Below are 14910 nucleotides of genomic sequence, written 5' to 3'. Positions count from 1 at the left end.
GAGTGAAAGTATAAACTATGTTTCATGAATTGGAAAAATTAACATCATTAAAATGTCCATACTACCCAAAGCAATCTATAGATTCAATGCAATTGCTATTAAAATAGCAATGGCATATTTCACAGATCTATAACAAATATTCCAAAAACTTATACAGCACCAAAAAAGATCCCAAATAGCTTCAGCAATCTTGAGAAAGAAAAACAAAGTTGGAGGTATCACAATACCTGATATCACACTATACTACAAGGCCACTGTAATCAAAACAGCTTGGTATGGCATAAGGACAAGCACATAGATGAATGGAACAGAACAGAGAGCCCAGAAATAAACTCATGCCTCCATGGTCAATTAATATTTGACAAAGGATGCAAGAGCATACAGTGGAGTAGACAGTCTCTTCAATAATGGTGTTGAGAAAATTGGACAGGTACATGCAAAAAAAAAAAAAAAGAAAAAAGAAACTAGACCACCAACTTACACTGTACACGAGAATAAACTCAAAATGGATAAAAGACTTAAATGTGTAAGTCGCAAAACCATAAAAATGCCAGAAGAAAACATAGGCAGTCAAATCTCAGACATCTCTCACAGCAATATTTTTGCCAACGTATCTCCTTAGTCAAGGGAAACAAAGGAAAAAATACACAAATGGGACTACATCAAACTAAAGTCTTTGAACAGCAAAAGAAACCATCAACAAAATGTAAAGGGAACCCACTGAATGAGAGAACATATTTGCCAATGAAACATCAGATAGGGGATTAATTTCCAAAATACATGAAGAACATATATAATTAAACACCAGGAAGACAAACAATCCAATAAAAAAAATGAGCAAAGGACCTGCCTGAATAGTTACTTCTCCAAGGAGGACATACAGATGGCCAATAGACATGAAAAAATGTTCCACTTCACTAATCATCGGAGAGATGCAAATTAAAACCACAATGAGATTATCACCTCACACCTGCCAGAATGATTATCATCAATAAATCACCAAACAAGTACTGGCCAGGATGTGGAGAAAAGGGAAGCCTTGTGCACTGTTGGTGGGAATGCAGACTGGCGCAGCTACTGTGGAAAACAGTATGTAGTTTCCTCAGAAAATTAAAAATGGAATTGTCTTTGCATCCCACTTTTGGGAATATATCCCTGAAAACACTAATCTGAAAGAATATATGAAACCCTATTTCACTGCAGTGTTATTTGCAATAGCCAAGATCTGACAACGTCCCAAGTGCCCATCAGTAGATGAATGGATAAAAAAGTGTGGTACATTTACATAACGCAACATTACTTGGCTATAAAAAGAAGGAAATCTTACCTTTTACGACAGCATAGCTGGACCTGAAGATTATTATGCTAAGTGAAATAAACTAGTCAGAGAAACGCAAATACCATATGATCTCACTTATACGTGGAATCTAATGAATAATATAAACTGAGGAACAAAACAGAAACAGGGGCATGGATACATGAAACAGACTGACAGCTGTCAGAGGGAAGTGAGTGGGGCGACTGGATTAAAGGCATTAGCCAAAAATATATATATACAGTATTCCCTCACTTATTGCAGGTATTACATTCTAGACACCACCCCCACCCCCCGCGAAGGGTGAAAATCCACTAAGTAGGAACCTTACATTTATTTTAGTATTTATATATATTTTAAGGCTTTATAAACCCTTCCCACGCACTTATAAACCATTCCCACTCCCCTATTTACCTTTCCCACTCACTCCCTTATTAACCTTTTCCACATTTTCAAAAACACTACTTATGTCCTTAAACATATTCTATACTCTTAAACCTACGTAACTTTAACAACATACATATACAGTACTGCAAAATCCTGCGACATAGCAAAAAAATCCGAGATAAATAATTAAATATAATATTTTTAAAAATCCCACAATACAGTGAGGCCGCAGTAAGTGAACCGCGATATAGAGAGGAACTACTGTATATATAAAACATAGAAACAGACAAGCATGGTTATTGCCAGTGGGAAAATGGGGGTAGGGGTTAAGTGGAAGTGGGCAAAGCAGCAGGGAAATAGGAATGGAAAGAGACTTTGCAAGGGGTGATGGACACAGGATGCAGTGTGCAGATGATGTTTCACTGAGTTGCACACTTGAAACCTGTATGATTTTGCAAACAGTATCACCCCAATAAATTCAATAAAACAAAATAAAAAATAACTTAAGGAGACATAACAAAATGCTATGTAACTTACTTGACTCCAGATCAAGAAATAAAAATCTACATAATGCACTTTGGAAACAATTGGGAAAGTTGAATATGTGCTTGGTATGGATTATATCATAGAATTAATTTTATTAGGTATTATAATGAAATTGTGGCTATAAAGGGTAATGTCTCTATTCTTAGATGAAACAGACTAAAATATTTAGCGGTAAAGTATTATGATATCTGCAACTTATTTTCAAATGATTCAGCAAAATGTATTATTTAAATCTAAAGAAAAATCAAATGTGAAACAATGTTAAGAACTGGTGAATTTAAGTGAAGAGTACAGATATTTACTGTATTATACTTCAACTTTTCTACAGAGGTAAGTTTTTAAAATAAAAATTGAGAATTAAAAAATAAATAGCTTCTATTTTTTAATTTTTTCAACAGGTAATGCACTACCATGAATATCTATATATTCATTGAAGAGTCTCCTTCATAACACACACTCCTGCATACACATATGAGTTCGTCGGCAGCCGTCCGTCTCGAGAGACGATGGTGTAGCTTCCCAAGAGTCCATCTGCACCGCCGAGAATGGCTGCGCAGTCCGACTCGGGAGTGACATGGTATCTGTCTCCTCCCGTGTTGAATCGACATCTTGTGATGACGCTGAAGCTACAGAGCCTGGGCAGGGTGATATGGAGGGTCTGCTGTTGCCCATGCAGCAGACCCCCCCCTCTCTTCGCAGCTGAAGGGTCCAAGGGAAAGACGGAGTCGATACAGCTTGGGTTCAGGTGCGCCGCAGGAGTTGCCGGTATTGACTACAACGTCAAACCGCCTTAGGGACTCCGGCTCCGTATTTTCTGTCGGGGTTTACTCCCTTAGCCTTTCCCCTGAAGAGGTATGCCGCAAGGCAGCGGAGGTTTTTTGGAGTCAGAGTTTTCCTTCTCTGACACATATGAGTTACACTCATACATATACAAGTAACTAATATTGGTACCTTTTTGTGTATCTTTTCAGAATTTATTTGTGTGTAAAAGCAAATTTGAATATATGGTCATATCCACCAACACCCCCATTTGCAATACTTAACAATATGCCAAGAAGATCTTCCTAAATTAGCCCAGAGAAAGCTTTTAATTCTTTTTTTAAAGCTTCATACTATTCCTTTATACTGTTGTACCAAAATCTTTTAACCTGTTCTCTATTAATGCACATTTAGTTATTTCTACTATTTTACTATCATAAACAATGCTGCAATGAACGACATTATTTATAATCATTTCAAAAATATACGTAGGATAAATCTGTAAAATAAATTCTCAGAAATGGAACTAGTGAGTTTGGAATTTAGATATCCTAACTCCAAAAGAGCATATTGATTAAAAAGATTAAACATATGATACAGTTCTAATATCTTCTGGATGCATTCTCTGAGATTTATTTTCCATTAAATGGATTAAGGAATAGGAAGTATAATAGGCAGTGCATCTCAACACTTTAAAACAGTTGTTACTCACAAAACATACAAATGAACAAGACTAATCACATGTGAATTATCAACAACAGTCCTGGGAAATCTTTGTGATTATCTGTAATGTCTGTTCTACCTAGTCTATAATCACACAAATTGTGATTCTGTGACTTTATCAATTCGAACACCCCGCAAACCGCATCATTACCATGCACTATGTCTTAGCTAATTGTTACTTACTTATTACCATGGCATGATTTTTAAAATGGATAATTACTTTCAAAAAATCATTTTAGAACAACATAACCAATGAATGCCTTCAGTGCTCAATTTCTCAAATACTTGGAGAGCTAAGTGAACTCAGGCCATATATCATATCATATATTATATTCTATTATATTCCATATAGAACAGACTAAGAGAGTTGACTTATTTCCTAGAAGTTAGATAAACAGAAATTCTTGAGGATAGTTTATTATAGATTTTGAGGCTACCAAAAAAATCTTCTAAAGATCTAATGCTACTACCCATAGGAGTATATGCCAATGCTGAGGTACAGGCACAGAAATAAGCAAGTGAAGTAGTTGGAAAAACAGAAGTCCACAACAATATCCTGAGGATATTTGTTTATGTGCTTAAGAAAGCCTGAACCCTGGCTGGTTTGGCTCAGTGGATTGAGCGTCGGCCTGCGAGCTAAGTGTCGCTGGTTCGATCTTCCAGTCAGGGCACATCAGAGAAGGAAAACTCTGATTCCAAAAAACCTCCGCTGCCTTGCGGCATACCTCTTCAGGGGAAAGGCTAAGGGAGTAAACCCCGACAGAAAATCCGGAGCCGGAGTCCCTAAGGCGGTTTGACGTTGTAGTCAACACCGGCAACTCCTGCGGCGCACCTGAAGCCAAGCTGTATTGACTCCGTCTTTCCCTTGGATCCTTCAGCTGCGAAGAGAGGGGGGTCTGCTGCATGGGCAACAGCAGACCCTCCATATCACCCTGCCCAGGCTTTGTAGCTTCAGCTCCAATGGAGAGGACACTCCAGCGTCATCGCAAGATGTCGATTCAACACGGGAGGAGACAGATACCGTGTCACTCCCGAGTCGGACTGCACAACCATTCTCGGCGGTGCAGATAGATTCTTAAGAAGCTACACCATCGTCTCTGGAGACGGACGGCTTAAGAAAGCCTATCACTACAGTCCAGGACTAGAGCTACTAAAATGTGTCTGAGACCCTGGCCAGGTAGCTCAGTAGGTTAGAATGTCGTTCAGATACTCAAGTTGGGAGTTTGATCTCAGGTCAGGGCACGTACAAGAAGAAACCAATGAATGTATAAATAAGTGGAACAACTATCTCTCTTTCCCCTCCTTTCCTTTCTTCCCTTGCTCCCTTCTCTAAAATAAAAAAATAAAATAAAATAGGACTTCTGGCCAAGATGGAGACGTAGACAGACACGCAGTATATCCCTCCACAACTAAGAAGGACTACAACTTCCTCAAAACTAGAAACAACCAAGAAGTTTCAGAATATCAAACTACATGGAAGTCCAGCAAACAAAGATATAAAAAGGAAATACTCATCCAGACAGGTAGGAGGGGCAGAGCGAGGGCGGAGAGGACACAGTGTGGTAGTGGCAGCAGCGGTGGCAGTGGCAGGCTGGCAGAAAGCCCAGTCACATGTTTTAAAAAGTAAGGAGGGACACCTCGGGAGCGTTCCCAGATCCTCACCGGACCTCAAAGCTCACGGTCCCAGCACCAGGGAAAATCAAGCCTCATTGCTTCTGACTGTGCAGACCAGTGGGGGTTGGGGTGGAGGCAGAAACTGCTGGTCTCAGCAGAGTGCGCTTGTTTAAAGGGCCCCCACAGTCCTAGAATGTCCACGGACCCACCCAATCTGGGAATGATAGCCAGGGCAGCAGATAGAGGGGCACCAGTTCAGTGCGGAAGTGAGAGAGGTGCCTGGAAAACGGGCGAGTGCTGGGCAGGCAGCATTGTTCCTCCTGGACCCCTCCCCCACATACAGCGCCACAATGTGGTGAAACAGGTCGCCTTGTATTGACGAATCCCTGAGGCTCTGCCCCTTACAATGTAACAGGAGCCACAGCTCTACCTGGGACACAGAGGCAAACAAACACAGGAGCCTGTCAGAATGAGGAGACAAGAGAAGTATGGCCCAAAAGGGGAAACGCATCAAGGTTCCAGTGGGAGAACTAAGGGACAAGGAGATAGCCAACCTAACAGATGAAGAATTCAAAACACTGGTGATAAAGATGCTCACAGGATTGACAGATATGCTTGAGTATGGCAAACGCATAAGAGAAGAAGTGAAGGCTATGCTAAGTGAAACGAAAGAAAATCCACACAAAACCAATGGTGAAGGGATTCAAATCAATGATTTGGAACATAAGGAAGAAAAAAATAGTCAACCAGTGCAGAATGAGGAAGCAAGAATTGAAAAAAATGAGAAAAACTTCCCAAATTTTGTGAAGGAGATGGATATACAAATCCAGGAAGCACAGAGGGTCCTGGGTGAGCTAGACCCAGAGGGACCACACCAGGATGCATCATGACTGAGATGCCAAAGGTGAAAGATAAAGAGAGTCCTGGGGGCAGCAAGAGAGATGTGTGGAGAGTTGCCTACAGGGCAGTGCCTATAGGACTATCAGCTGATTTCTCAGAGGACATTTTGCAGGCAGGAAGGGACTGGCAAGCACTATTCAATGTGATGAAAGGCAACCTGCAGCCAGGATTACTCTATCATGCAAAGCTATCATTTAGAATGGAAGGGCATATGAAGTGCTTCCCAGACAAGGTAAAGCTAAAGGAGTTCAGCATCACCAAGCCATTATTATATGAAATGTCAAAGGGACTTACTTAAGAAAAAGGAAATAAAAACTATGAACACTAAAATGACAACAAACACACAACTATGAACAACTGAATCTAAAAAATAAAAACAAAATCCAACTAAGCAAACCTGAATAGGAACAGAATCATAGGCATGGGGATGATTTGGAGGGTTATCAGCTGGGAGGGGGAAGAAGGAGAAATGGGGAAATGGTGCAGGGATTAAGAAGCATAACTGGTTGGCACAAAATAGACAGGAGGAAGTTAAGAATAATATAGGAAAGGGTGAAGCACAAGAACTTACATGCACAACCCATGGACATGAACTAAGGGGTGTGGGATTGCTGGAAGGAAGGGGGGTACTTGGCAGAGGGGAGAAAAGGGGAGAAAATTGGGACTACTGTAACAATATAATCAATAAAATATACTTCAGAACAAAACAAAAACAGGTAAATTGGGAAAAAAAACAACACATAATATGGAGGAAAACACCTAGGTTTTAATCTTAGCTCTACCACTTATTAGCTGTGTGACTTGGCAAATTACATGTCTGTGCATCAGTGCTCTCAATGTAAAATAAGAATATAAGTAACCATCTCATATGTTTCTTTAAGACTTAAATAGAAAGGTTTAACGTGGAAAGAGCACTTAGAACATGGCTAGCATACACATTTTTTGGTAGATGTAAGAAAAAAACCTATTCCCTTCAAGCATTTTACAATACAGTCATGTGCTGCAAAACAACGCTTTGGTCAACAATGGACCTAATATACAATGGTGGTCCCATAATGAGCTGAAAAATTCCTATTACCTAGTGACATCTTAGCTCTCAAAATGTCATAGCACCACATATTACTCATGTGTTTGTTGTATGCTGGTATAAACAAATTTGTTGGACTGCCAGTCATATAAACGTGTAGCATATAGAATTCTGTACAGTACTAATAGATAATGATAAATGACTATGTTACTGGCTTATGTATTTACTATACTTTTTGTTACTTTAGAGTGTATTTTTTCTACTTATAAAAATGTTTGCTTTAAAACAGTATGCCATATTACACTGGCAGCAACCTCATACATCTCCTATTTACTGAGTGTTTTGATCGCATCATTTCTCTTGGGCTTGGTTTAATCTCCTGTTGTTTTATAAATTTAATGTAGCCTATGTATACAGTGTTTATAAAGTCTACAGTAGTCCTAGGCCTTCACATTCATTCACCACTCACTCAGTGACTCACCCGATGAGCAAGCATTCATGGTAAGTGCCCTATACAGGTATGCCATTTTTTATCTTTTCTATTATATTTTTACTGTACTTTTTTTTAGTTTACATATGAAAATACTTACAGTTGTGTCACAACTGCTCACAGTATTCAGTACAGTGACATGCTGTACAGCTTTGGTAGCCTAGAAGCAACAGGCTATCCCACATAGTCTAGGTGTGTTGTAGGCTAAACCATCTAGGTTTGCGTAAGTGCACTATGATTTTCACATGACAAAATCACTAATTATGCATTTCTCAGAACATATCCCCATGGTTAGGCAGCCTATGACTGTACTTCAGAATTTACACATAAGCACATATCCTTTTGTTTATTATATTATTCATTCAACAAACATTTAGTGCACTCCCACTATATGGTCTGGCACTGCACTGAAACTGTGGAGACAGGAGACATTTAAAAAAGAGTTCCTATCACCAAAGACTTTAGAGTTTAATAGAAGAAACAAAGGGACAATTAAAAAATATGTATAAATTTAGATATGATGCCTGCAAATTATTTGCAAAAGGTTCAGAAAAAATATGGATCTGTAGATACACAGAGAGCAAACAGGCAAACATAGCAAAATGTTAACAGTTGATGAATCTGGGTAAAGGGTATATGGGAGTTTTTATGAGCTTGAAATAATTTTAAATTTAAAAATTAAAAAAAAATTTTGTTGGGAGCCCAAAATATTAAAATTTGACATTTATTGTCTACCAATACAATGATAGGCAAAAGGTTAAAGAAAGATAAGCTGTAAGTCAAATCTCCTAAAGACAACCACTTAATAACCATTCCTCCTGAGTAGTATGGTTACTCATTAGGAGAAAAGGGCTTAGTTTTGACTAAACTATCTAAATACTAAGAAGATACCTTCAAAGAGTTATATATGTAACAGCACTTTGAAACTACAAAATACTATGCAAATGCAAGGCTCTAACAGCCATCTCACACCTAACGTGAGATATAAAGATAATGTTTCAGTGAACACTGTTCTCAGAGAATAATAAACATTTTAACATCTTTGTTAAGGTATAATTTACACATTATAAAATGAGCCTAGAGCTTTTATTGAAATATACTAACAGTGTCTCTTAGGAAGAGCCATGGTTAAACAAATTTTTTAAAATCTTACAATGCTTATTAAATTACTTAAAATGTAGCTCCTGTCATCTCTATCACCAGAAATTGTCAGTATCAACAGAAACTGGCAAGGATAGGATGAAATGGCTAGATTTCAGACTTTTTTAAGTCATTTTTCTCAAAGCTAGTTAGCTTTATTATTTAAAAAGAATATTAAAAATGGGCAAGAAATGTAAGAAAATTTAAAATAGAAAACAAAGAACATGTGAACCTCACTAATAAAAACAACACAAATCATTTTTCAAAACAATCTCACCAAAGTTTTATTTTAATAACACTAATGTTAATAAGATATGATGAAATATTCACTCTAGTATATCATTGATGGAATTATAACATAATGCTATATATAGAAATATGTTCATTGAAATAAAAAACTAGAAACAGCCTAAATGTCTAAAACCAGGGTACTGGATAAGGAAAATACCTAACTGATGAAATATTATACAACTGTTAAAAATGAGGACTATGAAACACATGCTATAACCTGGAAAATACATATAATATTATGTTAAACAGAAAAGTAGGATCTAAAATGCATTTATATCACTCATACAACTATACAAAAATTAAAGAGAAAAACTAGAAAGAAGCATTCAAAATATTATCAACAGTTGTATATAGGTATTAAGAGTATTAAAGATTATTTTTCTCCTTTCCATTTATCTCATATCGTCGTCGGCAGCCGTCCGTCTCGAGAGACGATGGTGTAGCTTCTTAAGAGTCTATCTGCACCGCCGAGAATGGCTGTGCAGTCCGACTCGGGAGTGACACGGTATCTGTCTCCTCCCGTGTTGAATCGACATCTTGCGATGACGCTGGAGTGTCCTCTCCAGTGAAGCTGAAGCTACAGAGCCTGGGCAGGGTGATATGGAGGGTCTGCTGTTGCCCATGCAGCAGACCCCCCTCTCTTCGCAGCTGAAGGGTCCAAGGGAAAGACGGAGTCAATACAGCTTGGCTTCAGGTGCGCCGCAGGAGTTGCCGGTGTTGACTACAACGTCAAACCGCCTTAGGGACTCCGGCTCCGGATTTTCTGTCGGGGTTTACTCCCTTAGCCTTTCCCCTGAAGAGGTATGCCGCAAGGCAGCGGAGGTTTTTTTGGAGTCAGAGTTTTCCTTCTCTGATGTGCCCTGACTGGAAGATCGAACCAGCGACACTTAGCTCGCAGGCCGACGCTCAATCCACTGAGCCAAACCAGCCAGGGTTATCTCATATAATACACAAATATATTCTTTAGTATAAAAATAATACGTAACCTCCCCCACCAACAGTCACCGCACACCATGCCCCTGCTCTATCTTTGCTAAGTTTGTATGTACCATGTTCTCAGTAATTTTTATAACATATGTAAATTTTTATTTGACAAATATTTATATTAAATATTTAATATATAGTATTTTTATAATAAAAAGAATTTAAAGGAGAAAAAAACTTCTACTGCTATATTATGATATGACCAGAAACAAAGTTTTGCTTTTTAATTTTATTTTAATTAATTAATTTAAACTTCAACACTTAAAGCTCTTCATTCAAGCACCTAGCATTTACAGACTAAATGTTTGATATTCATATAATAGTGGTTATTGTTCTTGAGATTAATGCAGAGGTCAATATGCATCTTGTTTGCTAACTTCAAATTTACCTAATTTTGTTTTGTTTGAAAAACAAAATACAAAAATCGCATTAATGCTCCCAAATTAGAGCACTTCACTTAAAACATTTTCCCTTTTTATTGGGATAACTACTAATTCCCAGTTGGAAATACTCCTGCTTTTGGTTCAAAAGATTGTAGTAGAACACAATCTAGTTACAATCTGAAATCTATCTGTGAACATCTTTGAGGAGAACTTATGCACAAATACAATTCCCCTCTTTCATCTAGCTAGATGTACAAGTGAAAATTACAGATCTTGTTATTTTTGCTTGCTTGTGGAAAATAACTATAGCAACTACATGAAAAAACTTCCTATTGCTTTGAATTTAGTGTTTCATGAACAAATCAAAGAAAATAATCCAAAACCTAAGATCTTAAAAGTATGGACTGTTGACAGAGAATTCTTTTAGAAGTGCTACATTTTGAAAAAATATATATATATTTTAACTTTTAATTTGGAAATAATTTAAAACTTACAGAACAGTTGAAAGAATAAAAAGAATACAAAGAATACTCAAAACCTTTATCCAAATTCACTTATTATTTTACCCCTTTTGCTTTATCATTCTTTCTATGCCATGTGCACATGCCTGCACAGAGTCTCTTTCTTTTTATTTTAATTTTTATTTATTGATTTTTTATATAGAGGGAGGATGTGGGGAGAGAAGAGAAAGAGGGAATGAGACGGGGGGGCAGGAGGAGAGAGAAAAAGAGAAACATTGACTTATTATTCCACTTATTTATGCATTATTTGGTTGCTAATTTCTATATGCCCTGACTGGAGATGGAACCCACAATGTTGGTGTATCAAACCCACAATTTTGGTGTATCTGGACAACATTCTAACAAACGAAGCTACCCAGCCACGGCCCATAGTCTCTTTTTATTATATGACATTGATATTTTTGAAGAATACAAATTCCTTTTTTGTACCAGAACATCATTAATTTGTGGTTTGTCTGATGTCCCCCATGATTACATTAAGGGTATGCATTCTTGGCTGAAAGACAGTACTGTATTAGCAATTCTGTGTCCTCAAGGTATCATGGATGTCCATCTGCCCTTCATGAATTATGTTAATCTTAACCACCTGGTTATAGTGTTGTCCTCACTTTATAATTACTAATTTTTCACTTAATATGTGGAAGACACTTTAGAACAATGCAAATATTTTGGGGATCCTTATTGAAAATGCCCCAAGATTTAAGATCTTTTGATGATTCTTGCCTAATCCAATCTTTACAATGATGTTTGCAGAATGATAATTTTTCCAACTGCTACATTCCTACATTGATCAATTGGCACTTGGTATTCTACTATAAGCAAGTACACTCTCTTTTTCCATCTCTGCTACCAGCATATACTCATGAATTCATTTTCCTTCCAATGGTTTATAATTTATTACTGTATTTTTTAATCAAATTGTCCCTAATTTAGCCAGTAGGAGTTCCTTCAAGCTGGCTCCTATGTCCCTGTGACAAGTCTCCACCCTATTTTGGGGGTATTTCTTTCCTTATTTTCTAGTGTTACAAGTAGTTTCAGGCTTATCTTACACCTATCCTGCTCCATTCCTAGAATAAGTAATTTTTTCAAGGGGTCCAAGGTCCTTTGATTGGGAAGTGGTATTAGAAACTAAATATGGGTATCACATATGCTTATTGCTATTGGGATACTTTTGCTTCTTGTATTTTTCAGCAAATAGAGCTAAGAAATATATGTGCGCCATCTATATGTATATATTACATATACATACACATGTCTATATAAATATACATATACAAATATGTATGTACACATATACATGCATGTAACACAAATATATACATAATTTTAAAGTAATAAGTCCATACTGATACTTCGAATTACGATCTATTCTCATAAGATTCTCTTGCCTTCCCCATACATAATTGTGTTCTTCTTCAGTAAGAACAATGGCTCCCAAAAACATTAACACATACACTCATTTTATTAATCCTATAATACAATACATCTACAATTATTTTAGAATTGCTTTGTCTACGCTACTGAAAAACAAACCTAAAATGAGTTTAGCATTTGTTTGCAATTCTTCCCCCATCTCTTACATCCCATCTCACCAAAAAAAATATATATAGCCAAAGCTATTTTTGTAAAATCTTAGATTAGTTCTTTCTTTTTCCCTTAAGTGTGATTATGATCCAAAAGTGGTCTCATTTGTTCCAGTTTGCTTTCAGTTTGGGGTTCTCCCCCTTCCCATCCTTACTGACTTAATTTTACTTTTTGTGTATGTATAATAGTAACATGATTCCAAAAGTCAAAACTACATATAAAAAGCGATACTGAGAGGACAATCACTATTGTCAGTATCCTTTCTACTTCATTCCCTCCATCCCTTGTAAGTAACCAACTTCAATATTTTCTGGTTTATCCTTTCTTTGCTGTTTTTTTTTTTTTCTTGGCAAAGGTAAGTTTTCTGTCTCACACAAAAGACAGCACAGTATATATGCTTTTTATTCACCTAACATTATCTCTAGAAATCACTCCATATCAGTTTATAGAGATCTTACTCATTTTTTTTTCCTTACAGCTGTATAGTTAGTATTCCATTACAAGTATGTACCACAGTGTATTTCAAGTAATCTCCTATTCTTGAACATTTTGGTAGTTTCCAGTATTATGCAATTACAAATAATACATCAATGGGTAACTCCATGCATATGTATTTTTGTACTGTTGGAGGTATACCTTCAAGATAAATCCCAACAAATAGGAGTGCTGGATGAAAGAGTAAGCACACATGAGTTTTCTTAAATTTGCCAAATTCCCCTCCATAGGAACTGGAATGTACTACATATATACTGATTCACTTGGTAATATACCAATACCTTGGAAATCCTAGAATACCACTTTTATTTTTATTTTTTTTTTTTTTTATTTTTTATTTTTGACTTTTCTTTTTTTTTTTTTTTTTTTTATTTTGGTTTTTCAATTACAGTTGTCCCCTTTTCCCCCAATTTCTCTCCCCCACCCAGCCCACCCCCTCTCCCGCAATCATATCCCTCCCCGCTGTCCATGTCCATGAGTCCTTCATACAGGCTCTTTAATTAAACCCTTCCCTTAGAATACCACTTTTAGATTTCAGGTGTCAGCTAGATACAGTCTCCTGATGCTGGAACTCTCCCTCTCACTCCTGCCAAGCCTGAATGTCTGAATATATTTTTAAATTTTGAAAATCCTTAGAGAAAGGAATTACAAGGAAAAGTAAGTTGCTTTAAGTACTTACTAAGTGGTGTTGTATCTGGAGGTGGAAAATTCTCAGTGAAGTTGACATTACACAAGTCTGTGCTACAGCAGCAGAAACGGTATGTTCCATTCTGAATTGAGGGAGGGGTGGTAGTTACTACACATTCTTCATAGTGACACTCCTGGGGATCTCCAATGTGAGACCAACATCCTACAAATTGATATTAATGTAAACATGTTAAGAGACAACATGATATACAGAACTTAAATGAAAACAATAAACTAAGAAATAATTGAAATAGTTGCAGTCAATGTGACAAAATACTTCAGTTAGAAAATACTCTTGCAGATCAATAGGAGACACACTTTAAATAACAGGAAAATGACAAAGTATAAACAGGCATTTCATGGGGGGAAAGCCAAAAACAAAATGTTTAACTTCACCATTAATATAAGAATTATTAAAGCAACAGTAAGATTTCATTTTTGTCTACATTAAATTGGTCTAGGTTTAAAAAATAGATATACATACAATTTTAACAAGGATTTAGTAACACTTTCATACACTACTGGAGAAAATGTAAATGTATATAGCAATTGTTATGAGCAGACTATTAAATATTCATATTTTATAATCTAATAATTCTACTTCAAAATATCTATTCCAAAGAAATAATCAGATAAAATCAAAGGTTTATGTTCAAAGATGTTCGCTGAAGTAGTATGTATTACAGTGAAAACTAGAAAACAACATAATGATCAACAACAGAGTAATGTATAAGTGAACTGCAATATGTGTAAACAATGAAATATTATGTTGAGATTAAAAGTGTTTAAACTGGGTGTGAAACAATTATACAGTATTATCCTAACTTCAAAAAAAAAAGTACACACACATATAAACATAGAGGAACACAGAAACACACCCAAAAGAGTAAAAAAAAAAATCTTTCCTTTTTAAGTATATTTTATTGATTATGTTGTTACAGTAGTTCCAATTTTTTTCCCCTTTGCTCCTCTCCACCCAGTACACCCTTTCCCTCCAGCAATCCCACCCCCCTCAGTTCATGTCCATGGGTAGTGCATATAAGTTCTTGGGCTTCACCCTTTCC

The 14910-nt window shown here is 36.6% G+C and overlaps 1 protein-coding gene across 1 annotated transcript in view; it reads right to left on the bottom strand.

Moving 5' to 3' along the window:
• BMPR2 (bone morphogenetic protein receptor type 2) overlaps positions 1 to 14910 on the bottom strand; it is a 147184-nt gene that overhangs the window by 55868 nt on the left and 76406 nt on the right. The window contains exon 4 of the mRNA XM_090282699.1: positions 13839 to 14009. Coding sequence (XP_090138825.1) covers positions 13839 to 14009 — 171 coding nt within the window. The remainder of the gene's footprint in view (positions 1 to 13838; positions 14010 to 14910) is intronic.

Source organism: Furipterus horrens, unplaced genomic scaffold (genome assembly GCF_987537825.1).
Source record: "Furipterus horrens unplaced genomic scaffold, mFurHor1.1.pri manual_scaffold_1, whole genome shotgun sequence".
NCBI lineage: Eukaryota > Metazoa > Chordata > Mammalia > Chiroptera > Furipteridae > Furipterus > Furipterus horrens.
Note: the sequence above shows the minus strand (reverse complement) of the source record. Positions and strands in the feature narration are given on the sequence as shown.